At 61.4% G+C, this 27,984-nt stretch overlaps 2 protein-coding genes across 9 annotated transcripts in view; one reads left to right on the top strand and one right to left on the bottom strand.

Moving 5' to 3' along the window:
* Positions 1–4,371: 4,371 nt before the first annotated feature.
* COMP (cartilage oligomeric matrix protein) lies at positions 4,372–11,937 on the top strand. 2 transcript variants are annotated; one of them, XM_082651712.1, is made up of 19 exons: positions 4,372–4,497; positions 4,727–4,812; positions 5,227–5,278; positions 5,705–5,874; positions 6,539–6,676; positions 6,970–7,044; positions 7,150–7,308; positions 7,397–7,501; positions 7,590–7,697; positions 7,898–8,057; positions 8,599–8,717; positions 8,930–8,982; positions 9,083–9,264; positions 9,479–9,657; positions 9,784–9,832; positions 10,036–10,232; positions 10,730–10,902; positions 11,522–11,661; positions 11,744–11,937. In XM_082651712.1, exons 1-19 carry the CDS (start codon positions 4,419–4,421, stop codon positions 11,788–11,790), a joined length of 2,271 nt encoding a protein of 756 aa, XP_082507838.1. In that variant the 5' UTR covers positions 4,372–4,418; the 3' UTR covers positions 11,791–11,937. The 2 variants fall into 2 exon arrangements, with proteins under 2 accessions (XP_082507838.1, XP_082507837.1); XM_082651711.1 differs by having other exon boundaries at positions 4,415–4,497; positions 4,709–4,812.
* Positions 11,938–17,030: 5,093 nt separating this feature from the next.
* CRTC1 (CREB regulated transcription coactivator 1) overlaps positions 17,031–27,984 on the bottom strand; it is a 74,125-nt gene continuing 63,171 nt past the window's right edge. For 4 of the 7 annotated variants that reach the window (XM_082649884.1, XM_082649878.1, XM_082649879.1 and 1 more), the window contains 6 exons: positions 27,641–27,774; positions 25,596–25,907; positions 23,388–23,492; positions 19,806–19,892; positions 19,008–19,188; positions 17,031–17,748 (listed from right to left, as the gene is read on the bottom strand). In XM_082649884.1, coding sequence (XP_082506010.1) covers positions 17,537–17,748; positions 19,008–19,188; positions 19,806–19,892; positions 23,388–23,492; positions 25,596–25,907; positions 27,641–27,774 — 1,031 coding nt within the window. In that variant the 3' untranslated portion in view covers positions 17,031–17,536. The remainder of the gene's footprint in view (positions 17,749–19,007; positions 19,189–19,805; positions 19,893–23,387; positions 23,493–25,595; positions 25,908–27,640; positions 27,775–27,984) is intronic. The other 3 variants (XM_082649880.1, XM_082649881.1, XM_082649882.1) reach the window with 3 other exon arrangements.

Below are 27,984 nucleotides of genomic sequence, written 5' to 3'. Positions count from 1 at the left end.
CCCAAATAGAGGAGGCACGACGAGCCTGCCACACTGAGCCTCAGTTTGCCCATCTGTAGAGTGGGGAATGTTGGCAACCACCAGCATCAAAAAGTGCTGAATGCGCTTTTCATGGACTAATGTATTTGGGTCTCATGATGAGCCTAAGAAGTTGGGGCTCTCATTGTCCCCATTTCACCTGGGTTTTTAGTGCTGCTGGTATAGTGCAGAAAAACTTTAAGAATTTCCAATTTTCACTTCATTAGACGGAGAGGCAGACCGACAGACAGACAGACTGAGGGAGAGAAGGAAACCACTGCAGTGAGACCGCAGGCAGTCTCTCTCCGTGTAACACAGACACAGGTTTGTTTTGCTGTTACCTACAAAACTCTCACTAAATGCGAGAGGAAAGGAGAAAAGAGCAGGGCAGTCATTTGTCCTGCCACAGTTATCCCTGGAAAAATTATGAAGATAATGGTGGTGTAAAATCATTCTCAGAAATCAGTGCCCATAGAATGACATGTTGTTAAATTCCAGTCGCTTCCTAGTGAAGTCCTTTCTCTCCTAAGGGCAACCCCATAGTCCATTCTCTAAACTGGAGAAGTAAAAATTTACATTATAATAAACTTTTGAAGGTGTCCTCCCCCACCCTGTCCAAAGGAAAGAAACACACACACACACACACACACACCCCCGCTGCTGCGAGGCACAGCAACGTTAAGCAACTTGTCTCAAGTTGCACAGCAGAGCTGGGATATGAAACTCAGGGTCCTGGTGCCAGAGACCAAGACCTTCATGGCGGTGTCCTGCTGCCTCCCACGATGATGAATTCCTGCCTCCTGAGGCTGCGGGGAGAGTGGGCAAAAGAGGAAAACCCACAAAAGTGATGTGGCAAGGTTTCGAGCATTTGGTGCTTGCTCAATAAAATTGTGTCACTATATTTCTTGTCATTTTCTTCTTTTCTTTATCATACGTTTTGGAGAGTCTAAGACCGAATGACAATAGAGTCGAGGCAAATGGAGGGTGGGAGGGGAGGCGGGGCTTGCTGAAATTTACAGAGCAAGTCAGGGTGGGTCTGCCAGACTCCAGTGCCCAGATGGCATCCTATCTGTCCCCCTATCTGTCCCCCTTCCCACCGCTTGGTCCTTCTGGAGAGATGGGTCCAGTTGGGCCATCCAAGGCAGGCTGGGTCAGGCTCCTCAGCTGCGGATGCAGCAGTGGCTAAGTGGCCTCCCTTGCTGCTCTAATGAATTCCCCAGACCCTGGGCCTGTGGTGGGGCCCGCCCAGGGCAGGGCGGCTGCCTTCCCGACATACTTTCTCTCTGGATTCACAAGGAGAGGCGGCTGGGGGAGCTGGGGGCGCCCACATGTCTCCTGGCCCAGCAGGACTCTGCCAGGAAGGGCTCAGGGGCCCCATCACACAGGCATCAGCCTCTCTGCCCCAGCCTGGCCAGGTTCCTGGAACTACTGGGTCCAGCATCATGGGAAGGGGGGCTGTTTGGGGCTCCAGCCAAGGGCTCAGGCCAGGAGGTCCTGGGTAGCAGAGTTTTCACAGCTAATGAGGGACCTGGGCTAGCATTTCTCGTCTGGAATCTGTGGCCAAGGGCAGAGAGTGGGTGGTATGAAGGCCTTAGGGGTCCTGTCTTCTCCTGTTTTCATCCTGGCTGTGTGACCTTGAGCTGTCTCATACCTTCTCTGAGGGAAATGTAAATAAGAACGATCTGAGGTATAAGTGGCATAGTGTATAAATTACAGATTATATAATGAGGCTAACACAGGAGGCAGACACGGGGCACGGGTTAGCTCATTCAATCCTCTCAACAGTGATCACTCCCACTTTCTAGGTGAGGAAACCAAGGCACAGAGAAGTCAAGCAACTTGCCTTAGGTCACACAGCAAGGCGATGCCCAGCTGACATTCGAACCCAGGCCATGTGGCTCCTGAGTCTGTCCTAAAGTACAGTGGTAGCCGGGGTTGCTATTATTAATAGTAATTACATTACATTAATTATAAGGAATAATAACAATGTTATACTAATCATGGCAGGTGTTCTTTGCAGGCCCAGTGGCCCCCAGGGTAGGAGGAACAGAGCAAAACACAGACGTTTCCAGTCCCCCGGGTGAGGCCATCCCAACTTTCTCTGCCAGAAATATTCTGTCAGGCATCCTAAAAGAATGTCACACAGGCACCAGCCCCTAAGCCCTGCCCAAGTAGAGCAGGGAGGTCTTCCTGAAGGAGTGGGCACCAGAGCCAGAACTTGGAGGATGGAGGAAGGTGTTCGGGATGGTGGGAGACAGCAGGTACAAAGGCCGGAAGGACACCCAGAGTGAGTTCTTGTGTAATGTGAGGCTGCCGAGGTGTGCGTGGGAGGAGGGGGCTGGCTGCTTGGAAGGGGGACTTCAGGGCCGATGGGATCCAGGAGGCAGGAGCATGAAACCAGATTGCCCATGTCTCCAGGCCTCTGTTGTCTGATCTGCAGACTGGGGCATCTTAAGGACCTCTGCCTTTGCCGTTCCCTCTGCCTAGAATGTCCTTCCCTGCATCCCCTCATGGCCGGGCCGTGAACAAGGCCGCGTGTGTCCAAGCCGCAGTCCCATGCCAAGCCTGTGGTGGGGGCCTGGCTTCCATGTGCCCTTGTCCCAGCTGCATGAGGCACACGCAAGCCTACAGCCCTTGCTGGAGGCGTGGTTTTCCCAAGAATTCCAGCACCAACCGGGAGTGGCCCCCAGGTGTGCCCGACGCCAAGGAAAACAGGAGGTGAGCTCACGGTCCTGCCACAGGCATCAGGGCACGGGCCTGTGGTACTTCACTGGAAGTGCCCAGGCTGGGATCGGCTGTTCCTACCCAGCCTCCCCTCCAGACCCACCACTCCTCACTCACCCTCTGTGGCTCCCCATTGCCCTCAGAAGACAGTGCAAGCCCTGCCCCACTGGTATTACTTCTCCTGAGCCCCAAGATTTCTCTACCCTGAGATCAATCTGTCCATCAGACCAGGCTCATTTTTGCCTCAAGGCCTTTTCACATGCTGTTCCTCTACCTGGAATGCCTTTCCACCATCTCTTTATCTGGCCATGGCCTCCTCACTTTCCTGGTCCTAGCTTGGTGTTCCCTCCTCCTCCTCTAAGAAGCCTGCCCAGACTCCCCCTGCCACCCCAAGCTGGGTCAGGCACCTTCTTGGAGCTCCCACTGCTGCCTGTGCATCCCCCACCACAGTCCTGGCCCCTTGGGATGATTACATGTAGCTGCTTCCCCACCAACCTGGGTTCCCCACAAGGGAGGGGCCCAGTCCGGCTTGTTCACTCTGTGTCCCCAGCGTCCTGCACAGGACACGGCACACAGTAGGTTCTCAATGCATGTTTGAGAATAATGAATGTGCCTGAAATTTCCCCACCTCCAAGCTCCACATGCTTCACTCTGCCAGAACCGTCCTCACCTTTTTGTCTCTGCTGATCTGAGTCTTCCTTTCCTTTAGGTTTCCTTGCCACCTCCTCCAGGAAGCCCTCGGTGACTTCTCTGCAACCTCCCATGAGAACAAACCTGGCAAGGAACCTACCCTGGCTTCATCCCTGCCCCTCTCAGTGGCCCTAGGCTAGTCACTTCCTGTCTCTGGTCCTCAGTTTCCCTGCCTATAGAATAGAGGCTGCAAATGCTGGAGGGTAGGGGCAAAGAGGGTTAACTCCAGAAAACAGAGATGTTTTGTAGCTTAAGAGCATGGCTGGGCTGGGAGGATTTTCCTGATTAGCAGTAATTTCTATTTTTATTACAGGCTGTTCCCACAGAGCTGGACTGGAGCTTGGATGGTATGGCAAAGTCTCGACAAACAGAAGCACAGGGCCTCCCCCGCTCAGATCTCCTCCAGCCACAGTCCTTTAATTTGCTCACCCTCCTGCTGGGGAGGGACACACACACAGCCCAGTGCACAGATTGGGAGACTGAGTGGACTCCGGCCCCTGGGCGACCAGGCTGCCCCCCTCCCCTACTCACCAGCTTGAGAACCGCAGAGAGAGATCAGAAAGGGGTTGGGGGAGGAGGTGAGTCCTAACCTTCAGCCACTCTTGACTCAGTTTCCCCAAGTGTGAGCTGAGGGGCGCCACTGTGGCGATCACTTCGTTCCCAGCTATGCCCGAGTCTTGGCACGCAACCATCACTCAGATAAGCGAATGAGAGGGCTGGAGGGCGGTCCCGCTTGATTCCCCGCCCCAATAACCCCCGCACAAGCCCTCCCCCCGTGACTCAGTTTCCCCGCCGGATCCGGGTTCAGCCGCGCTGGGCGGGGCCTTGAACGCGGAGGCCAGCGCCGTCTGTTTACCTTGAGGCTGGACGCTGGGCAGGGCCGCGGAGGGCCGTCCCCGGGGCCGGCCGCGCCGCCGGCATAAATAGGACACGCGGGCCTCGTGGGCGGCAGAGAGAGAGCCGCTGTCCAGCTCCCCGCCGCCGTCATGGTCCTCACCGCCGCCCGCGTTCTCTTGCTCACCCTGGCTGCCCTCGGCGCATCGGGCCAGGGGCAGATCCCGCTGGGTAAGCCGCGCCTGACCCCCAAACGGACAGGACTCGCGGGAGGCCTGGGGTCGCGGCTTCTTGGGACTCGGGGACTGTTCGCCGGGGCGTGCGGGGCGGAGAAAGCAGGCAGCGGGGCAGAGGCTCAGGAAATGGGGTGGGCGTCAGGGGTCCCTGCCGCGGCGGTGTGAGGGGTGGTGATGGGGGTCTCCGGTCCCCGACGCCCCACCAGCGCCCCCTGTCAGCGCAGGTGCAGACCTGGGCCCGCAGATGCTACGCGAACTACAGGAGACCAACGCGGCGCTGCAGGATGTGCGGGAACTGCTGCGGCAGCAGGTGCCTGCCGGGGTTGGGGGGACGGGGGTGCCGGTTTGGCACAGAGAGGCTTGGAAGAGGGGAAGGGGGTCTCGGAGGTAGGGGAGTGTGGAGGAGTGGGGGGAGGACTGGAGAAGGGGATCCTGGTGGAGGTGAAGAGGGCCCAGAGTTATGGAAAAGAGGAAAAAGAGGGGTCCCAGGGAAAGGGGGTTCCGCGGGAGAGGGGTAGGGAACCGTGAGGGGGGAAGGGAATCCCAGGGAAGGAAGAGAGGGGCTAGGAGAGTAGGGATCTCGGGGTAGGGAGTCCGTGGGGAGGGGGCCCGGGCCGAGTGGGTGGGTCTGCGGGAAGGGAGTTTGAGAGAGGGAGAGGGGAGACCCGACGGGGGAGGAGAGGAATGGACCCGCTGACCACACCCCATCCCCCTTGCACCAAAGGTCAAGGAGATCACGTTTCTGAAAAACACGGTGATGGAGTGTGACGCGTGCGGTGAGCACAGCTGGGGCGGCAGAGACTGGGCGGCGGGGGAGTGAGAAGAGATGGGGAGACAGAGACAGAGAGCGAAGGACAGACCGGGAGGAAAAGAGACAGAGAAGATGGAGGCTGACAGAGATGGAGAGATTGGTTGAGGGATGGAGAGAGAGAAACAGGAAGGGGAGACAGAGACTACGGGAAGGGGAGACCCCAAAAGTGCCAGAAACCTTGCGAGAGATGCTGGGAGGTGGAGAGTCGCGGAGGGAGAAGCAAAAAACGTACGGGCGCAGAGATCCAGATACTGGAGAGACCTGGCGGGCAGAGCGCTCAGTACGAGGCGGGGTCGCAGAACAACCAGGATCTCACCACGCCCTCAGGGGCCATCCCCCCCAGGCTCCACCCCTGGGCGTGACCCTAACCATTCCCGCCCCACCCCCGCAGGGATGCAACCCGCGCGCACCCCCAGACTGAGCGTGAGGCCCCTAAGCCAGTGCGCGCCCGGCTTCTGCTTCCCCGGCGTGGCTTGTACCGAGACAGCAAGCGGCCCGCGCTGCGGACCCTGCCCCGCAGGCTTCAACGGCAACGGCTCGCACTGCGCCGATGTCAACGAGGTGCGTCCGTCACCACCGCCCAGACGATCCCCCAACGCGTGACCCCACAGCTCCCCACCGCCCCGACGAACTCCTCATCCGCTGGGGGTGCTCTCCCGGAGAGCCCCCTCATCTCCAGGGGCGCAGGTCCAGACGACCTCCCCACCGCCGGGGGACACCCACCACTACCACCCCCCTCTCCACCTGGGACGCCCATCCCGACGACTTCCTCCGTAGCCGGTGACGTCCGCCTCAACGACCCCCCTCACCGCCGGGAGCCGCCGACCCCAGCCACCCTTCCACCACCGGGGGGCTCCCGCCCCGACAGCCTCCTCACCGCCGGGCACGCACGCCCCGACGACCACTTCCCGCCTCCTCTGGGGACGCCCGCCCTCAAAATGTCTTCCCCCGCCCATGAGCACCCAGCCCACCGGGTCCCAGGAACAGATCCCCTCAGGCACGCTCTGTTCCCCGCCTGGTCTTGCCCCTTCCCACATCAAGGCAAAGCCGTGTGTGACCCCTGGGACAGTGGCCTCTGCCCCACATGGCACTCCCCGCCCCCCAAGAGCTAGCTGACGGCCCTTGAACTTTACAAGTACAAGCCCAATAAGCCCTGAGAAGCCTCTCTCGGGGAGGCCCAGCTATACGTCCGTCCTCTGACCCTCCGGGGCCCTTCTTCCCCCAGTGCAACGCCCATCCCTGCTTCCCCCACGTCCGCTGCATCAACACCAGTCCGGGCTTCCGCTGCGAGGCTTGCCCGCCGGGGTACAGCGGCCCTACCCACGAGGGCGTGGGGCTGGCCTTCGCCAAGGCCAATAAGCAGGTGAGGGCCGTGGGGGGTTGGGGTGGGGAGCCAGGAGGAGCATGTTGGGGTGGGGGGCATTTTGTTGAGTAAACTCGACCTCCAGCCTCGCAGCCTTTTCCTGCCTCGCTCCAGCGGGAGGGCATAGGGACCGGAGTCTGGGGAACAGAGGAAGTTAAGGGTCCACGTCAGGGATGGTCGGGCTTGGAGGCAAGATGTAGGGGAGAGGTAGGATTCAGAGGAGATGTGAACCGCGTGGGAGGTCTGGGGGTATCTGCGTAGGATCAGTGACCTCTGCCCTCCCTCCCACCCAGGTTTGCACGGACATTAACGAGTGTGAGACCGGGCAGCATAACTGCGTCCCCAACTCCGTATGCGTCAATACCCTGGTAAGGCCTGGGAGGAGAGGGGAAGGACTGAGAGATGGAGGATGGGACGCGAAGTGTCAGGCGTGCGGGGGGCGGGGGGGCTGACCTCCTGTGGCCCGGGTTCAGGGCTCCTTCCAGTGCGGCCCGTGCCAGCCCGGCTTCGTGGGAGACCAGGCATCAGGCTGTCGTCGGCGCGCACAGCGCTTCTGCCCCGACGGCACGCCCAGCCCGTGCCACGAGAAGGCCGACTGCGTCCTGGAGCGTGATGGGTCGCGATCCTGCGTGGTGAGTGCGAGCGGGCCAAGGAGGGGCGTACGATGAGGGTCCGGGGGTGGGGCCACGCCGGAGCACCCACTCACTCCCCCACCCGCAGTGCGGTGTCGGCTGGGCTGGCAACGGGGTCTTCTGCGGCAGCGACACAGATTTGGACGGCTTTCCCGACGAGAAGCTGCGCTGCTCAGAGCGCCAGTGCCGAAAGGTGGGCGGGGTCTGAAGGGCGAGGCCTGGTATGAGGGTGGGCGGGGCTCCCCGGCAGCGCCCCTCATGCCCGCCGCGCCCACCCCTAGGACAACTGCGTGACGGTGCCCAACTCAGGGCAGGAGGACGTGGATCGCGACGGCATCGGAGACGCCTGCGACCCGGATGCCGACGGGGACGGCGTCCTCAACGAGAAGGTGGGGCAAAAGCGGGGGCCTAGGTGAGACTAGATGGGGGCTCGGCTCGAGTGAGGGGTGTGGCCTTAGAGGCTAATCTCACGGGTCCCAGAGGGATAGGGGGTTCCCTGCAGAGGAGGCGGGGCCTCGGAGACGGACAGTCGGGGGAGTGACATTTGCCTTTCTAGGCCTGACTATTCCCAACCGGCCCTGACCTCTAGGACAACTGCCCGCTGGTGCGGAACCCAGACCAGCGCAATGCGGACGGCGACAAGTGGGGCGATGCATGCGACAACTGCCAGTCCCAGAAGAACGACGATCAGAAGGACACAGATAACGACGGCCGAGGCGACGCCTGCGACGACGACATAGACGGCGACCGTGAGCTCTGTGGCAGGGGGGAGAGGAGAGGGAAGGGCTGGCACCAAGGGGCGGGGCTTGGCTGGGCGGGGCTCGGCCTCCTTTGGAAGCCGGAGGGGGTGTGCTCGCCTAGGGCTCCAGGGACCGTGGACCATGCTCCGGCGGGCAGCAAAATGCAAGCTGGGATATGATGCCGAGGAGAAAAGGAAGGAACTTTTGGAGGAGGGGAAGGTGGTCCCTGTGTTAGATGCTGCAGGGAGGAAATAAGAGGACAGAGACGTGAGCCTGGGGTTTAGGGCTGAGGAGGTACCATTTTTACATCTGGGCAGAGACTCGAGGTGGTACATTCACAGAGCTAGTCCCCTCACCGCCATCCATTCATTTAGTCTCTAGGAGGCTGGTGACTGGGCATGAATACTTGGTTTAACTTTGTTGTTATTGGGAGCCAAAGATGGGGTGGGACTCTGTCCCAAGCTAGCCCCAGGGCTGCACCTTCCCTGCTGAAGTCAGCCTGGCCCCGTCCTAATCTTGGGATCCTGTTCTGTCCTTCTGCTTCCCGCAGGGATCCGCAACGCAGTGGACAACTGCCCCAGGGTGCCCAACTCAGACCAGAAGGACAGTGATGGCGATGGTGTAGGGGATGCCTGTGACAACTGTCCTCAGAAGAGCAACGCAGACCAGGTGAGGGCAGGCCAGACCCCAGCTGGGTCAGACCCCTGGGGTAAGCACCAGGCTGATTGACAAGACTCCAGCCCAGTCCCAGCAGCCTGGGGGGGTGGGGTGGTGTTCCTCCACGTGAGGAAGGACCTTGGCTCTGGAACTGGGGGTGGGCGGGAGGCTTCTGAATTCTTCTGCCCTGATTAAGGACATCTACAACATTCCCCCGCCCACAGAGGGATGTGGACCACGACTTTGTGGGAGATGCTTGTGACAGCGACCAAGACCAGTAAGGAGGACATCTGGGGCTGAGGTGGGCACCCAGGGTGGGCAGCCCTTGATCCAGCTTTCTGGGGTCTCATTGTCTCTGCCCCACCCACCCACTCTAGGGATGGGGATGGGCACCAGGACTCGCGGGACAACTGCCCCACAGTGCCCAACAGCGCCCAGCAGGACTCAGACCACGATGGCCAGGGTGACGCCTGCGACGACGATGATGACAACGATGGGGTCCCCGACAGTCGGGACAACTGCCGCCTGGTGCCGAATCCGGGCCAGGAAGACGTGGACCGTAAGGCAGGGTGCAGGGCCTGTGGTGGGGATGGGGCTAGTGTGGAGCCACTAGGGTGAGATTTGGGGTGGGCATGGTGGGGCCAGTGGCACGTGTGAGCAGAGCTGGAGACATGGTGTGGGCAGGGCCGGTAGCCTGTGTGGGCGTGGCCAGGCCTGGGGCGGGGCCTGGAGCTGATTCTACTACGGTGGGGGGGCCTCCCATCTCCTCTCAGGGGACGGCGTGGGCGACGCGTGCCAGGGAGACTTTGATGCAGACAAGGTGGTGGACAAGATCGATGTGTGTCCGGAGAACGCTGAGGTCACCCTCACCGACTTCCGGGCCTTCCAGACGGTCGTGCTGGACCCCGAGGGCGACGCGCAGATAGACCCTAACTGGGTGGTGCTCAACCAGGTGCGGGCGGGGCCCAGGCGGGAGGTGGGGGGAGCCCAGGACCGCCACAGCGGGTCCTAAGCTAGGGGCGGGGAGCCGAGGCCCACACGGCTGGCCTGAGGCCCTTCTTCCTTTGAACCCCACCAGGGGATGGAGATCGTGCAGACGATGAACAGCGACCCTGGCCTGGGTGTGGGTGAGACATGGGGAGGGGCCAGGCCGTGCAGGGGGCGGGGCTAGAGGAGAGGTGGGACGGGGCGGGCCTGGACTCAGGAAAGGCGGGGCCAGGTTGGGTGGTCTGGGCTCAGGGGTCGGGCGTTCTGGACTCTGGAGGGGCGGGGCCAGGGGGCGGTTCTGGGCCCCGGTGCGGCAGGGGCTAGCGTCCCTTCCTCTCCCCAGGTTACACAGCCTTCAATGGCGTGGACTTCGAAGGCACGTTCCACGTGAACACGGTCACGGATGACGACTACGCGGGTTTCATCTTTGGCTACCAGGACAGCTCCAGCTTCTATGTGGTCATGTGGAAGCAGATGGAGCAGACATACTGGCAGGCAAACCCCTTCCGTGCAGTGGCGGAGCCTGGCATCCAGCTCAAGGTGCTGGGCCCTACCTGAACTCTTGGTCTCAGTGCCAACTCGGAGGCCCCAAACCCTCCCACAGATCCCCAAAGCCTTACAGCCCCCGGCCTCATTCTATGGACCTAGAAGTCTTTCTACCTAGTTCCTCCCACAGGCCCTCAAACACTCCCCCGGGATCCCCCAATCTCTCTGTAAGCCCCCAAACCCTCTCACAGAGCCCCAAACTTTCCCTCAGGTTCCAAATCCTCCTGCAGGCCCCATAGACCCCAGTATTTCACTGAAACCCTAGAATTCCCCAAGTCCTCTAGACTCAAGTTTATCCCACAAACCACTGCTGCCCCTACAGCCTGACTGCAAAGCTCCTCGTGGCCCCCAAGGCTCTCTCATGGGTCTCCCATCCAGGCATACTGGGGCCCCCCACCACTCCTCTATGACTCACAGCTCCTTGCCTGTCTGGGGGCTCTGGTGGCCTGTGTGGTCTCTGACCCCCGCTCCCCTGTTCTCCGGCGTGGCAGGCCGTGAAGTCCTCCACAGGCCCTGGGGAGCACCTTCGGAATGCACTGTGGCACACGGGGGACACAGAGTCACAGGTGCGGCTGCTGTGGAAGGACCCCCGCAATGTGGGCTGGAAGGACAAGACATCCTACCGCTGGTTCCTGCAGCACCGGCCCCAAGTGGGCTACATCAGGTGGGAACCCGCCCTCTGCCAGGGGGCCCGGAGTCCCTGCTCTGCCCTGGCTCTTGAGGGAAGGAGGGGGGTGCTTCAGGGGGCCTCGGTCCCCTCATCTGTAAAATGGGAATAATATAGGCAGTTAGAAATAACTGTCTGGCCCCAGGGCATGATACCCCTCCCAGCACAGGGGGAGGGGCCAGGCCGTCCGGGGAGCTGCTCAGGGGGCAGGGCCAGAGGAGAGGTGAGACATGGGGGAGCCTGGACTCAGAAAAGGCAGGGCCAGTTTGGGTGGTCTGGGCTCAAGGGTCCGGTGGTTCTGGACTCTGCACACAGCAGTAGGGGGGTCTCACTCACTCCTGGTTTCTCAATCCCCACTCTACGCTGCCAGGAAGACCAGGCACTACGCTTAGCACCTACTGTGTGCAGGGCCCTAGATGTCCATCCTCTCACACAGGGAAACTGAGGCTCAGGTCAGGAGCCCCTTCTGCCCTGAGCATGGCCCAGGCAGGGAGACATACGGCCCCCTCTTCTAGAGAGGAGGGGGCCTAGCTCATGGGGCAGGATGCCGACGCTCTGAGAGGGGAGGAGGCACCTGGCCCAGGGCCCCGAATCACAGTCCGTTCCTTCTCCGCAGAGTGAGGTTCTACGAGGGCCCGGAGCTGGTTGCGGACAGCAATGTGGTCCTGGACACGACCATGCGGGGAGGCCGCTTGGGAGTCTTCTGCTTCTCCCAGGAGAACATCATCTGGGCCAACCTGCGCTACCGCTGCAATGGTAAGAGGACCCTGTTGGGGAAGGTGGGGAGTCCATACCGCCCAGACTCACCCCCCCTCACCTGCTCACCCTCTCCCCACAGACACCATCCCTGAGGACTACGAGGTCCAGAGGCTGCTGCAGGCCTAGGGACACAGGTGAGGACCCGCCACTGGATGACGGCCACCCTCACGGCTGCCCTCACTGTGGGAGGCCATCAGCACCCGGCCCCAAGAGGCAGCTGGCCTGGTGGGGAGGGAGAGGGGCTCAAAGAGGACAAAATAAAGTGTGTGTGTGGCGGAGCAAGCCGGCTGTGGTCTCTGCTGCGGGGAGATGGAAGGGTCGAGCCTCTGAGGAGAGGCCAGGGACCCCAAACTCAGGCCTTGGGAGAGTTGGGGGCCTGCCACTCTCTCCCCCCGTGACTGGCTGGGGCCCTAGAAACCTGACTAGGAGTGTCCGGCCCTGCTGCATCCCACTCACTCTCCTGGGGCGTCTGCCCTAGGATCCTGGGGTGTGTGTGTGAGGGGCTCATGCCTGCGTGTCCGTGTGTCTGTGTCTGTGTGTGTGGCCCCTGTGTGGCTCCTGACTGGTGCACCTGCAACACCCACAGTTCATCCTCCAGAGGGGAGAAGAGGGCAGGAAAAAAGGGGAGGAGGCAGAGATGAAAACATTGTATTTTTATTACGTTTCATTACAAAGGATGCAAAGGTACACAGACGATAGCGTCCACGCCAGAGAGGATGGGCAGGGGCCGGCCGAGTGCGCCCTGAGCGCCCGCCCCCGCCCGCCATGGGCACCCACGCGTGCGGCCCACGGGACATCTACAGCACAATGTACATGCTGGGGGTGGGGGCAGAGCCAGCCTGGGGGAAAGAGGGACATGAGTGGGACAGGGCTTGGACTGGCAGGTTTGCATATATCAGTGCCCAGTCCCTGGAGGGGCAGGGGCAGTTTCCAACGGAGGGCATGGCGGGGTCAGTGGACCTTGACTGCCAAAGCCCTCCCTTCCAGAGTCTGGTAGCAAATGCCACAGCTGTGTCCCCTTGTCCCCGGTTGGCAGGAGGTCAGAAATGACAGGCTGGGCATCGATTACCCCCAAATTCCACAACCCTGCAAGATGGGGGCAACCCAAGTGTCACTGGCTCCTCGGGACAGGGTGTTGGGCACTGGCCAGGAGGGCAGGAGGCAGAGGGAGCTGTCTGGAACCAGTCCCTGACGTCCAGCCCCTGCCTGGGGTGAGCCTGGGGCCCTGAGACCTGTGGGCCTGAGCTAATGACAAGAGGGAACCGAGGCCCGGGTCACAAGGGTCTTGTCTGCCCCCCGGCGCCTTCAGGAGTACCCCAGCGCCTAGGCCTGGGGGTGCAGGTCACCGCACCTCCATTGGGGTAGAACTCTTATCTGTGGCCAGCCACCTGTGGCACACCAACGGTTAGGAGAGGTACCTGAGCCCCACGCAGCCAGGACCCCCAAAAGCCGAGGAAGCCAAAAAGAGTTGGTTCAGGCCAAGCTGGCCGGGCAGGGCCTGACAAAGGAATGTCCCAAGGACCCCTGTCATAGGATGCGAGACCCCCAGGGGATGGGGGCCCAGGGTCCACGGAGAACTCGGGCAGAAACAGACCTGTCTGCCCACTCACCCCAGGCAAGCCTCCCAGGGTAGGCGAGGTGCCAAAACCTCCCCCAGCTCTTCAGGTCACGTGGGGGGGGGGCGTGGAGCTCAGGTGGCCACAGCTCCCTCACCTGAAGCGTCACCTGCAGGGGTGGTAGGCCAGGCCCAAGAGCAGCAGGGTACCCTTGACCTTGCACCCCTGTGCCCCAACACTACGCCAAGGGCACCCTGAGGACTCTGACTACAGCTCCCTCAGAACCCAGTGAGGGCGATGGGTGCTGCTACTGCTGTGTCAGGGCTGGGGGCGGGGGTCTCCTGACCCCACCAGGCCTCACCACACCCAGCCTGCACCCTGGGGTGGGGATGCCTTCTTTGGAAATGCAGAAGACTCAGAATCCAGTTGGGGGCAGGAGTTTGGCAGCAAGTTTGGTTATGAACTAGCTCAGGGTGGGCTGAGATGTGGAGGTCTGGGGAGGGGTGTACCATCCCAGGCGTTCTCAGCTGCCTGGAGGCCTCCAGGTCAACAAAGTTTTCTCTAGGAGAAGGTGATCATGGGGGCTCATTAGGCCCAGGAGGCTGGACAGAGGGGGGTCACCCCTGCTGCTTGAGTCCCACCCAGCACCTCCATGGGCCTCGTACGTACCTACTCCCGTCCCCTGTGACCAGGCCATGGCCAGCACCCAGCATGCACGCAGCCCCCAAACTGGACACCCACCCCAGCAGGATGGATGGACGACACGGGACGTCTCGCCCTCCATGCAGGAGTCTCACAGCATCTGATGGACGGACAGATGGACAGCTGTCCTTGCCCGCGCCACTGTGACACACAGGCCTCACGACGGGCCCACTTGGCTGGCCGCCCTCCTGGGAGGTCGGCTGCCTGAAGAAGTCAGGTCAAACACACCTACGACGTCAGAACCCTCCTGCCCAGCCCTCAACACCCACAAGGAGATAACAGCACACAGGCCGCAAAGGCCGGCCAAGCACTCCCAGTGAATGGAGGCGTTGCTGGGGAAAGGGCTGCAAACACACACACCTGCCCTTGCCTTCCAGCCTCGCAGGCCTGGTCCCAGGGAACTCCGTGCACCACACTGGGGTTGGGGGCTGGACCAAACGCAATTAGGGTCCCTTCTGCTGTGTACTTGTCCCCACAGGGAAGCCTGACTGGTTTTTGGATACCACTGGCCGTGGGCCTCCAAATTTTGCTGAAGGGTCGACCTGCCCCCTGAGCTTTCCACTGAGGGTCTCAGGGCCCCCTGCCCCAGGGGACTGGCGCCTACCCTTCTTGCCCGGAAGAGCGCTGGGGGGAAGCAAGGCGTGCAAGGAAAGCTGGGGGGGGGGCTGCAGGGTACCCCAAACAGTGCTGCCTGTCTTCCCTCTGCTAAGGGCACGGTGCGGGGGGAGGTCCTCACGGGTACCTGTGACAGGGATGTGACCCCCATGAGACTCCTCCTTCCCCAAGTCAACCCTGGGCACTGCAGGGGGTGATGCTGACAGGCGGAGGGTGGGGACCAGGGGCATGAACTCTCTTCTCTGGGGAACACAGAGACAGGCTGACCCCAGGTCTCATCCTCGGTCCATGGAGCCTCACGGGGGAACAAATTTACCACCCTGGGGGCTCAGGGGACAGAGGGTAAACTGAGGCAGGTGGGGACACGCTGGTTGGCTCACGCTCCCGGAGGAAAGGTTTGCACAGCTGAGGGGGGCTCGGCCACAGCGAGCGGGTCTATATACACGACGCAGGGGCTCCAGCTCACCCCTCACGGCGCAGCTCGTCTGAAATCACAGTATTTTCACGTCACAAGTCAAAGGGCTGATTCCCTTAAGCTGTCCTGTTTCTAAAAGTCTTGGCTACTCATATTCAATATTTAATAGAGAAATGATATTTAAGAAAAAACCCCAAATTCCCTGTTGTAGACCCCCAGAGGCCTGCCCAGGCCCAGGAGGGGGCAGTGAACCCTTTGAGGACGCCTGGCCTCTGGCTCCTGGCTGGCTCCCCTCCCTGGGAAAGCTCTGCACCTACGCCCCTCATGGGCTGAGGCTGCCGTGTTAATACAGTGTCACCTGTGCTCCTGGCCTAGGGATGCCAGAAACAGGCCATGGGGCTGGACAGTCCCTGCTTCCCTGCCCATCTGCACCAAGAACCCACTGCTGGGCAGATGGGAAATGTGGGCTGGCGGGGCTCCCTCACGGGGTCCCCAACTCCTTGTTTGAAAATTGCATCCAGGAAGGTTGCTTGTAATTTTATTAAGGCCATTTTTTAAAAAAAGTTCTACATACAAGTCTAATGGTAATCAAACCCTTCTATGTACATACATGTAGTTTTTCTTTAAAAAAAAGAGAGAGTCCTCACTCTTTGCCCCCAGCCCTGGAAAGAAGACGGGCCCTTGACCTGGATGGACTGACACTAAACCTAACTCCAGTCCAGACAACAGCGGCGGAGGCCAAGTGACCGAGGACAGGGGGCTTCCCGTCTGTGGGGCCACGCGGCCACTTGGCCACATGCTAAGAGCCCGGCCAGGGAACAAGAGAGAGGGATGGTCGCTAGGATCAAATCTGGCTCCCACAGATAGAGGCGGGCGCTCCCAAGACCCCGACGGAGGCGGAAACGCACCAGGCAGGAGGTGCCAGCCCTGCTGGCAGGCGGAGGAGCGAGTAAGAACTCGAGATGCGATGTCGGAGGGAATGAAACGGACGTTCCTATTCCAAAGCAACTGACAGAACACAAAGCCAGCCCTGTCGCCCCCTCGCAGGGCCTGCAGGGCAGACGGATGGCCCCTGGTGCGCCAGTGAGCCCCGATGGATGGTCACCTGGGCCTCCTGAGGCACTCTGAGAAGCACCTGGAAACCAGCCGCTAAAATGCACACTGCTCTTTGCCTCCAAATCCAGCCCTGCCAGGAAGGGCTACAAAAGAGATGGCGGGATGGTGGGAGGGGATGAATGTCAGCTGGACCTCGGGATGGGGGTGCTGAGGACAAGCTCGTCTCCGGGGCATCTCAGAACAGAGGGGCCGCGGCTGCTGCCGCCAGCCATGGGGTCTAGGACAGGCCTGCCCTGAGGACTGGCTGGCACCTTTGGGAAGGCCGGGCAGAGCTGGGTCTTCACGAGACCCCTGATGGAAGCTGGGGCTCCTTCCCAGAAGTCCGTTAGGGATCAGAGCAGAGGCCCCTCTGGCCGCTGCTGCCAGCTTCTGCCAGAGTGCCCACCCAGGCCAGCGAGCCCAGCCCAACCTCACGTCCTTCTGTTTTGGGATAACGGAGCAGAAGTAAAAAGGCCAGAGATGCAGCTCAGACCCGGGCAGGCAGCAGACCGCTTCCAGTTAGCTTACAAATGTTATAACGTTGGATTTCTAGAATAAAAACATGCTCTCAGGCAAGTGCTGGCTTGAAGGAGTCAGTTGTTCATCTATAACCAAAATGTAAATACAAACCGAAAGACACAAACCAAAAAACTGCCCCGGCCGCCTCCACCCGCCCCCCCGGCCATTCTTTAAATACTACTAACAGTGACCACGGTACAGAGAAAGAAAGAGGAAACAAGTCGCAAAACCCCCTAGAAATGATCCCCGCCTCCACGTGCATCCCCGACAGGCCTGGGTGGGGATTTCGCAGCAGAAGTGGCCACCGAGGGGCCCAGCTGGGGGTGGCGAGGCGGGGGCGTGGGCTTCCCTACTGGGCCCCGGGGGGGATGCAGCTGCTTCGCATGCTCCGTTCACATGTTCGCATCCCACCTCCGTGGGATGGAGTCTAGTGTTCTGCGTGTGCTCAGAAATATAAAAGACAGCAGTCCAAATAGTGTTTATTTCCGCTTCATGTCCGCCCACCCCCCGCCCCCGGCGCCTTCTCCTTTTGGCGGGGTGGGGCTGGCTCGCTACCTAACCAAGGGCTGGGGGCGCGGGCGGGTGGGGGGACCGGGGACAAAGGAAGGCAGTGAGAGCTGGACAACAGTCGCAAGATGCACCTCATCCCACCACCGTCACAGAGCACGGCGCCCCCCGAGGCCGGCGGCCCTGCCCAGCACGCTTTCCGCATCTTACATGGGGACGAGAGAGCAGGGAGGGAGGGTCCGCGGGGGCGACGACACGCGGCCTCACGCGGGAGGTGGACAATCGGGGCGGGCGGGCGGGTGGGCTGGGGCGCTTGGCGGCATTGCAAGCTCAGAATCACAAGCTCGGCCGTTTGCGAGGGACGGAGCGCCACCGTCCCCAGGCTTGGGGAGACGCCGTGGGGACCACTGACCGGTGGGGTGACGGAGCCGGGGGCTGGGCGGCCGTGTGCCGGGCGTGCGGCTCACAGACGGTCCATCCGGAAGGTGTCCTCGGTGGCCGGGTCGGCCAGGACCATGTCTGGGTCATTGAGCATGTGCAGTCCGTCCAGGGTCAGGGGGTCAATCTTGAGTTCGTCCAAGGGGAACTGGTTGTCAGAATCGAAGCTGACGTCACCGACCCCGGCCAGCGTGCTGGTCAGTTCTTTAGAGAGGCTGGGAGGGGACTCTCCTGTCACTGGGGGTGGGGGGTACACACAAAAGGCTCAGCTTGGCCCTGACTCCCCGCACCCCGACTCTGCGCCTCCACGGCTCCCATCGACGCTCAGGCCACACCAGGGAGCTCACCTGAGCAGTGTGTTCCCCAAAGGACATTTGCGATGTCTGGGGACATTTTTAGTTGTCACGACTGGAGAGAATGCTACTGGTATCAGGTGGGTGGAGGCCAGGGATGCGGCTCAACACCCCATAGCACACGGGACGGTCCCAACCCAGATGTCGGGGTACCAGGGCCGGAAAGCCCTGGGATGAGGGCTGCGACACAGACTTCAGTGTGACCTGGAGGGTGCAGGGGCCTCTCAGGCTCTGCCAGGTTCTGCCAGGCAGTCTGCTCCGTGTGCATGTGGGTTGGGGGGAAGCCCGGGTTTCCCTGCAGAGACCCAGGTTCACACCTGGGCTCCTTCCTCTACTTGTGGTGAGACCCTGGGCCTCAGTTTCCCAATCTGGGAAACAGATATGAAAGTTTCGTTCCTTCTGGGCTGTTGGACAATCACAGAGGCCTGATTCTTCTCACACAACTTCCAAGGCCAAGGCTTCTACACCCAGAGCATCTCCTGCAGACCCTTGGGGCGGGGAGGAGGCATTGGGTCTGCACTCCGGCTGTGGGGAGCTCTGGGCAGGAACCCCTTCCATCCTAGAGATGTCAGTGGGGACTGCTGAGAGGGCCTCACCCTCAATTCCCCGACAGCCCTGGCTTATGAGGAAACCGCCTCCGTCTTTGATAAAACCTAGAACCTTCAGGGGCATGACGAGGGGTGGGGGTGGGGGACTGCAGCGTCTGAGCTCTGCTGGGAGAAGACTCACTCAACATGCGCGTGCGCAAGCCTGGGTGCCTGGGCACTGTGCTCAGGCCGCTCAGGGAGGCCCGACGCAGCATGCGCGAGCTCTTACGTGTCTGTCAGCTGCACGGGACAAGCCCCAGCAGGCAGGGCCCACCCCACAGTCACGTGCATCCCCGGCATGTTCAGCTACTGGGGTTCAGGGGACTGGGCAGGAGGTGAAGGGCTAGGTGAGTGACCGGTTTCATCCTGTTCTCACTCTTGAGCCTGGGACACCGGACACCTGGTCCAGGGTCCAGTGTGCGTCCCCCCAGCCTGTGTCCTGTAAGCCCAGCAGTGAGCCGAGGTCAGTGGGTTCTGGCCTCCTTGGGCAGGGACACCTCAGCCCCGTCGCGCCTCACCACGCAGGGCAGGGACTCCATCTCCCCCGGCCTCTCACCTGTGAGGATGATATTGGGGATGCTGCCGTGGCTGGGGAAGCTGAGCTGCTGTGTGTCCGGCAGGCTCCCGTGGCTGCCCGTGAGGCCCATCATGGCCGCCTGTGAGTAGTTGAGTGTCGAGCCCGGGCTGTACAGGCTGCTGGAGCTGATGGCATTCTCTATCATGTTGAACTGCTCCAGCTGGGACAGGAAGCATACAGGTGTGAGGCCAGCCCCCCCGAGCTGGCCACCCTGGGGCCCCGGCCGTGGTTGGCTGGCCGGCCTGCCTGCGACCGCCGGCACCTCCTCCCCTACAGGACGGCCAGCACCCGTGCCAAGGTACACTTGGGGCTGCCAAGCATGAGTCCCTCTGCCTTGGGGTCTCCCCGTCTCCGAACCTGCCTGGGCCTGCCGGCTCACGGCCCCCTCAGAGCTTGCTGGATGGATGGATGGATGGATGGATAAGTGAGTGAGTGAACAGCTCCAGGCTGCAGCCAACCCTTCCCGTGCCCACACGCCCCCAATCCCGGCCTTCACACAAAGCCACTGCAACCTCCCGCAAACCCACGTGCACGGCCCACACCGAGGCACCGCTGTAACAGCCACTGCCTGTCCCTACCAGCGTTCACCGCCCACCCTTCCTCCCCGCTCCGCTGGCGGCCTCGTTCTGCGGGCAGGGTGCAAACGCCAGGAGAGGCCAAGCCAAGCCACCCCCTCCAGGGCCTGGGCCTCTGCAGTCTGGAGACTGGAGAGGCTGAGAAGCTCACGCAGAGGAGTGGGCGGGGTCTGGCGAGCGTCTGCGGTGGGCGCCTGCTCACCTGGTGGGACAGAGCATTGGCCTGCCTGGCCGCCATCTGCTGCTCATAGTATGAGTCCCCAAACACGCCGCCCAGGGTGGAAGAGTGCTGCAGACAGAAGAGAGGCCCACTGTCGTCAGGGTTCCTAAAACCAGGCAGGGGGTGAGGCTGCTATGGGGTTGGGGGGGTGGTTCTCCCACGGGCTGGCTGCACCCATACCCTTCTCCCAGGACCTCACCACCGGCCTGGGCTGGGAGAGGAGGGAGGCCTCTGGAACTTCCTGGAAGGTGCTCAGGACGTGAGAGGCTGATGACATCTATCTCAGGGCTCCTGGGAGAGCCCACACCCGCTGGGGTGGAGGGGTGCACCCCTACTCTCAGGATGATTGCTCCTTTCCACCACCTGCTCCTGGGGAGGGGGCCGCTGCCGCCCAACTTCTCCCAAAGTGCCATCCCATCTCCTCTCCTTAAGCTCAGGTGTGGGTGAACCCGCTGTCGTCAGATGGAAGACGAGGGGCCACAGGGACCGGAAACCCCACCTGACAGGCCCCAGAGGAAAGTGTGTGAGTGGGGCAAGGCGGGAGATACTCGGTGTTCAGGGTGGGATGCGTACCTTGTCAGACATGGGAGACGCGGGACAGGCAGCAGGCCACACACACGTGGGCAGGAAGGGTGCACAGAGTGAGCACAGGACAGGTACACGGAAAGCCCCTGCCCACCTGTCCAGCCGCGGCTGCCTGCCTGCCCGCGAGGCCCTGGGGCCTGGGGGATGGCAGGCAGTCCCACTCCTGTTTGCCCAATGCCAGCTGGGGCAGAGGGATGGGGGCTGCCCCTGGGAGAGGAGCAGGGGGCTGGGGATCCTCTGAGGCAGTGGAGATGCCAAGAATAGGACTGTGGAGCTCCCGCCCATTCTTGAGGTGCTGCCAGGGAGATGGCAGGACAGAGTCTGGCGGGATGTGGAAGGGAGGAAAGGGATGGCCGTGTGTGTCGCCAAGTCACACCGGAGGCAACAGACCTGGGGAAACAGATGCCCCGCTCAGGGCCCTCGGCGTCCCCGAGGCTGGAAACTCTGGCCTGTTTCCTCCTCTGTAGAACAGGGTGGCCCTGCAGAAGTCACTCCCCTGCGGCCGTTTCCAGGTCAGAGGCTTCATGGACCACAGGCCCTGGACCTCCCCGCTTTGAGCTCTCTATTCTAGAAAGGCCCCCGCGTTCTCTGACAGCTGCCAAAGCTTGACTCTCAGGCCTCCATCCCAGAGGGGAGTTGGCCACAATGCCCCCAGCCACTCCGGGTGTTCAGTGGACTGACCGCAGAAAGGGACAGCCGCTCCGGCTGGTGCGGTGGCTCCTGGGAATGCACATTCCATTCAAACACCAGGAAAGAGTTAAAAATGCGAAAGGAGTAAGAAGCCAAAAAGACAACGTGGCAAAAAGGCCACACCTGCCCTAAAAATCGCCAGCTTCAGGTTTGGAGAAGGGGGCTGTGAGGTTGCTGGGTTTACCTGCGAAGGGGGCAGATGATGGCCGTGGCTGAGGCCGGGGGCAGGCTGTTCTGGGGCAGCTGACCCTGTCCCCATGGCCTTGACCCCAGAGAGGCCCGGCACACACAGGAGACCCCAGATGTGGTTTCTCTTGTGAAGCTACCACGAGGGTTTGCCAGAAAGGTCTGCCCAGAATGGAAGGGCTGGGGCCGGAGGGGGCAGCACAAAGGAGCCAATTCTAGCTGCCTAAGGTTCAGGGTGCAGCCGGACACAAGCGACATCCGCTTGGGGCCAAGTGGGGCAAGGCGGCTGCCTCGTGCATCCAGGGGAGATGCTGGCTGGGCCGGAGAGGCGTGGGGTGACCCAGGCCCATGGGGCTGATGAATATGTCCCCAGAGATCCAGCTGCAGTGGGAAACCATGGTTTGCCCCCAAGCAAGCCCCTGGTTGGGGCCAGACAGCCTGCCGGCCCCATCCTCACATCTGAGTGAGCAGCCTGCCTCCCTGGCCAGTGCCCAGTTGACGGACGGACAAACCAACACAGAGACACGGGCTTGATGAGACAGCGACATGCTTTCCGCTCAGAATGGCCCACTTTGGTGCAGGAGAACCTCTCCTGAGAGCGATCTGCTCCACGCTTAAATTCCTGTCCTGCCTCACGTACACCAGCCCCAGGCAGGGCTGCCCACCTCGGGCAGGCGCCCCCTATCGCTTTCCCTGCCTGGACCAACTTCTCCCACTCCCGCGTCCCCTCGGCACCACGTGACGAGACCAGCCGCGAGAGCTCAGAGCCGACAGGGATGGACGGAGAGTATGCAGACACCAGGCTGACCCCCCGCCGGCCCCGAGCTCACTGCACCTTCCCTGCCTTCTGCGGAGTGGGGGGCTGCATGCCAACAGTCCCAGCGGGACCCCTGGCTGCCGTGGGTGGTGGAGGGAGCGCCCTGGGAGAGCCCCTCCTGTATCAGTGAGCCATGAGAACAGCCTCAGGTCCCCTGAGGGCTAGGTCTACTGTCCTGACACACGGGGCCTGGCTCGGGGTGCGCTGCTGCGAGCCTGGGAGATGGACAGCGGGGCATGTCGCTGGGGACAAGGGAGCCCACGTCCTGCCTGGAGGAACAGCTCCTCCCCCTGCTCTTCCCGGGAAGTAAGGCCCTATCTTCCCCTAGCTGAGAGGGAGACTTCAGGGTCTTGGGCACTGCAGTAGCTCCTGAGGTTTCTCAGCCTGGGGATGGGGTGGTGGGGTCCTGGGGAGGCTCTGCTGCTACAGCAAGAAGTCTGGGGCCTGGATGTCAGTTTTGCAGGAACCCCTTCTCCCCTGATGGAAGGTTCCAGACAGAATGCACCCATGGATGGAGCAGAGCCAAGAGGGATTCTGAGGAACCTGGAAGGGGTGTGTGTGTGTGTCTGTGTCAGAGATCGGGGTCCTGTGGTGCCTGGTATGGAGGGAAAACCTGAGTCTGATAGACATGATCAGCCTTGCCTGTTGCCTGGGGCAAGCCTCAGTCTCATCTGTGGGAAGAGGACGGAGACACTGGAGGGGCTGCTTCCTGTGCTGGGAGTCTGAAGGCGAGAGACACGCCATCCTAAGGGGTGGAGGGGGCTGAAGAGTCAGAGCCCCCATCACAGGCTGGCCGTCACCTCAGCTGCACTCTGACGCAGGGGGAGCACGCCTCCACCTCCAGAAGCCTGGAAGCAGGAGGCCTCAGGGCGGGCAGGCATGGGTGGGGACGGGTGCACGGGCTGCTCGATGCCTGCTCTGAGCCGCACACAGGGCTCGGCATCCCAGCCATGGGGTGAAGAGCTGGGGCGAAGGCGACACCAACGTCACCGATGCGAATGGGGAGCCCGCCAACCCCACTTGGGGCTTGGCGTGGACCACAGAGGCGCCGAGGGAATGTGACAGCTCCAGGAGAGGGTGCCTTCTCCCTGGCCACTGCCCAGGGTGGCTACCCCTCACCGGTCCCCACCCCGGTGGAGTGAACAAGATGGCGTGGAGTGAACAAGATGGCGTGGAGTGAGACGGGAGGCACAGACGGCGGACAGACAGGTGGATGGGGGACACGTGGGGGGGTGCCAGCTAGGCTGGAGTGGGGGAGGCCGGGGAGGGGAGGCGGCGTCCCTTACTTGCGGGGAGCTCCCGGGGGAGAAGCCTTGATTGGAGACGGGTGAGGTGGGAGACTGGTTGGCTGGGGAGCCAGCGCTAGTACGGTACTGCTGCAGAGCCGGCGCCTGTGACGACAGACAGGTCAGGATGCTCGCGGGGCCCCAGGCCTGGCTTCCTGGGACTGGCTGTTCGCTGCTGACACCCCTGGCAGGGCCCCCATCCCTCAGGTGAGCTGAATACCCAGGGCACCTGCAGGAGGGCACCTAAGCCCGGGGCCTCAAGGGGCCCTTCCTCCAAACCCAACTCTGGGAGGGGTGGGGCATTCTGTCAGAGAGCATGGAACCCAGCCTCACAGAATCGCCCTGGGGGGCTGGGGAGGGGCGGAGGGATCAGTTCTACTCAGCAGGTTTTAGAGCACTCACACGAACGCACACCACACCCACGTACGTGTGCGCACAGCTGCACACGTGTGAACACGCACACCCGCAAGGGCAGGGAAGGCCAGGGCCGGTCAGATGCCCTCAGGCTGACAGCCAAGGCCACCTGGGGCACACTGCAGGGCTCCTGGCGCCGGGTAGTCACTACCACTGGTATTGCTTGGGACAAGTCCGCCGGGTTACGCTGTCCACAGACTTCCAAAGGACGGCCACCTCCTCACTCGAATGACAAAGGGTCTTGGCTTCTTATCAGACTCCTGGGGGGGCAGGACGAGCTCGGCCAGGACCTGGATTTAGACCCTGCTCTGGTCCTAACCAGTGAGGCCCTGCTGTGTGCCTCTGGGCAAGCTGCCTGACCTCTCTGAGCTTGTTCAGTGAGACCCAGCCGGCCGGCCCAGGGCTCCTTAAGCGCTATGTCTCCTTCATTTCCTCAGCGGCCTGTTCTGAGCAGTTTGGGATGGCGGTTGAGCCCAGATGGGGCAGGGGGCTCGTGCAGGAGGGTGGGGGTGTCAGAGACATCAGCGTGGTCACTTGGCAATGACCAGCTCAGGCCTTCTTCGGGCTGGAAAGAGGAAAATGACCAGAGGGACATTCTCCTCGCTTGGATGGATCTACAGAAACTCACAGAGGAGGCCGCTGGAACCTGAGCCCTGAGGGAGCCACCACTCCCACGGGAGGGGAGGGGCTGCCCGACAACAGCGCCCTGACCCGAGAGCCTGGCCTGGATAGCCCATGTCTCCTATGTCCCCCCAGGTCCACAGAGAGGCACCGCCATGGCAGGGTGTCATGGAACTGGGTGCCCCAGGCAGCCCCATTGTCAGAGCCACGTCCATACCTGCTGTGTTTCTGCCCAAGGCAAGGCTGGGGTGCAGTCCCATCCAAGGGGACCCCTGAGGTCTGCCCTCTGAGGGATCAGAGCAGCCTGGAAATGTGGGTTTCTACCTGTTGGGTTACCTGCCCGCCCTGGCCAACCCAGGGGGGGCCTGTTCTTCACAGAGCACATGACGTTCTGATGACATTTATCCTGGGGCTGGCAGCCATGGGCCAAGTGAGTGGGGAGGGCTGGCTGGGCCCCAAACGTGGGTCCCTGTTCCTCTGGATGTGGCCAAAGGTAGCTGTGACCACTCCCTTCCCATCAGGGCAACCTGGGTGAAAGTCTGAACAAGCAGGAAGGTTTGGGGTGCAGGGGTCAAAACCTAGCACTTGTTACCCCAAGCCTGGCCCCAGGCAAGGGGGTCCCATTGTCTGAGCTACAGGCCCCCGGCCCAGGGCACTGTGCTGTATGAACCACAGAACTGGCTTCATCCCTTCTTCTTCTCCAAGTTCATCTCCATCCCTCTGGCTCTCAGAAGTCCATTCCCGAGGCCCTGAGAGCTCCGTGTTCTCCCTGCCCCCGAGGAAGCCTTGTCTTGGGTGGGAAGGGCTGAGGGGGGCAATCAGGGCCATGGGGGAGGGCTTGGCAGCCAGACGTGGGGTGGCCCGTCCTGGGTGAAGTCTGGGGCACCTGACCCCTGCTTGTGCCTCAGTTTCCCCATCTATACCGGGGTGACAAACTTGGCTTGAGGATTCCAGGGAGAATACCCCACTGAGCTCCCAGCCCCAGGCAGTGTTTGCCGCAGCCCCAACCCCTGGCCAAGTTGGCCTCAAAGTGGAGCCTCAAGGTGGCTGCAGATAAAGCCAGGCACCCTGACACTCCTCCTGCAGGTCTGATGGGGGTCTCCCACAGCCCCTGGGCTCCTCCTGCACAAGCCCCACCCCCGCCCCCCCCATCAGGCCCCGCCCCGGGCTTACCGAAGCAGTGTCGATCCCCATCGGCGGCTGGCCCGAGTTCTCTGGGGGGGACTGGGGGAGAGAGGATGGTACCGTGACCGCAAGCGGGGGCAGTTGGGGCCCCCGAGTCAGGCTGGCGCTCGGCATCAGGGAGCCGCCCTGGGGGAGGCCGACAGGCACCTGCGGGGGCGGCGGGGGCGGCTGCTGCTGGGACGCAGGCGGCGGCGGGGGCGGGGGCTGAGGCTGAGGCGGCGGCGGCTGCTGAGAGCCCGCCTGGGTGAAGAAGGCGTAGGGCAGCTGCTGCTCCAGAGACAGGGCATCCATGGCCACGGCCTGAACGGAGAGGAGGGCGTCAGGTGGGACACATGCTCAAAGGAGTGGGCCGAGCGGGCTGTGAGCACCTGGCCCCCAGGGGACCCCCATGGCCTGGCGTGATTGACACTGAAGTGAGAGATGAACAGAGGGATGTCCAGACCCTGGACCAGGGAAGCGAAGCGGGCTTCCCCCAGGGCCCACGGAGGACTGGGCTGCCCCCAGTGAGCCTTTCTCGTTGCACACCCTTCCACACTTGCAGAGACTCAGGATGCTCCGCCCCCATCCCCCGCCTCTCTGAGCCAGAGTTTCCCCACTGTGGGCAGGCACAGGGCACCACACTCTGGTAGCCCAGCGGGGAGCCAGCACCCAGCCCCTGTGGGGTCCTGCCGGGGAGAAGGAACCCCCTCCCGCCACCCTGCAGCCTGGGCACCAAGGGGAGGCTGGAGACGGTGGGGCTGACGGAGGCTCCTGTGTGGTCACTCGGCAATGACCAGCTCGGGCCCCTCTTGGAGTTGGAAAGAGGAAAATAACCAGAGGCAAGTTTTCCAGGCTCACGAGTCTGCGCGGACAGTTCCTCAGGCAGGCAGGCAGGCATGGGCTCCTGCCCTCTGAGGGAGGCTGGATATGCCCAGGAGCTACAGGATGTAAACACTTAGCAGAACGCAGGAAAGGAGTGGCCGGAAGGGAGTTTCCGGAAAGGGAAGGCAGGCCTCAGGGGTGGGGCGTGGCGGGGAGGGGAGAAGAGGCTGGGGTCACGGATGAAGAGACTGAAGACACAGCCGCTAGGAGCCACGCATGGCTCTGTTTGGATCCTGATCTGAACAAGAACCGTACAAGAGACAGAGACACCGTGGAGAGCCGAGACCAGGCCGGGCATCGGAAGGTATAGAAGAACTACTGTTAATTTCGTTGTGGGTGGATAAGACCATCGAGGTCATGTTAAAAACCGAAGAAACAATATTATCTATTAGGGACTGAAAAGCAGACAAAGTGGACAAATTCCTCAGAACACACAAACTACCGAAACGGACCCAAGAAGGAAAAGGACGTCTGAGTAGGACCGATATGGAGTAAGGAGGTGGGATCAGACACCAAAAACTTTCCAGTGAAGATCCAACAAGACCGCAGCACCTTCACTGGATTCTACCAAATGTTCAAAGAAGGACTAATACCAATGCTTCTCAAACTCTTCAACAAAATAGAAGAGGAGGGAACACTTCCTAACTCGTTCTACGAGCCTGGACTGACTAAAAAAGAGAAGATTCCAATTATGGAAATTGGAAACGAAAGGGGCAACGTTACTAACCACTTCACAGAAATAAAAAGGATTATGAGAGTACTACGGACCACTGTATGCTGGCACGTGGGATAACTGATGAAACGGACCAACTCCTAGACACACACAAAACTACCAAAGAAGCAGACAAAGCAAACATGGTAAATTGGTGGTGGTGGTGGGCGGGGAAACCTTCTCCAAACATTTTATTTTGGGAAATTGCAACTAGATCTTAAAGAAGAGAACAGCATAATAAAGAATGCCCAGTCACACGGGCACAAGCTAACAGCCATGATGGACACAGGGGAATCCAGGCCACTGATTTCTGCATTCCCCGTGTGTTTGAAAATTTGACAACAAAAAGCAAAAAAAGTGTTGGCAAGATTTTCAGGATTCTGCTCCCTGGAAGGAGCGTGAGGCCTCCCAGAGAGGCAGAGCCGGGCCCCACCTCCCCCGCCCCACTAAGCCCTCGCACCTGAGTGATGGGTGACAGTGGGGAGAGAGTGGGCGACACCTGCTGGGCCTGCTGCCGCCTTGCCTCCGTGCTCAGGGACAGCGGGCTGACGCCGGCCGGGCGGTGCTGCGGCGAGGAGCCAGGTGTGCTCATCCCTGAAAGGAAGGGAGGGTGGGCATGATGCCAGCCACTGGGATCATGGCAGGGGGCACTCACACACCCAGGGTCATTGCTGAGGACAGTCCAATCGCTCACACAGACGCCAGTGGGCACATTCTGATCACCAAACCTGGGATGCCCCCTCTGAGGTCCCGATACCCTGACCTCAGGGTCCCCCAGCTCTGCATGGGCTCCCATCTCCAGTG

This window comes from Grampus griseus (genome assembly GCF_964374135.1).
Source record: "Grampus griseus genome assembly, chromosome: 3".
Classification (NCBI taxonomy): Eukaryota; Metazoa; Chordata; class Mammalia; order Artiodactyla; family Delphinidae; genus Grampus; species Grampus griseus.
The sequence above is the reverse complement of the archived record's forward strand: the minus strand, read 5'-3'. Positions and strand labels throughout refer to the sequence as shown.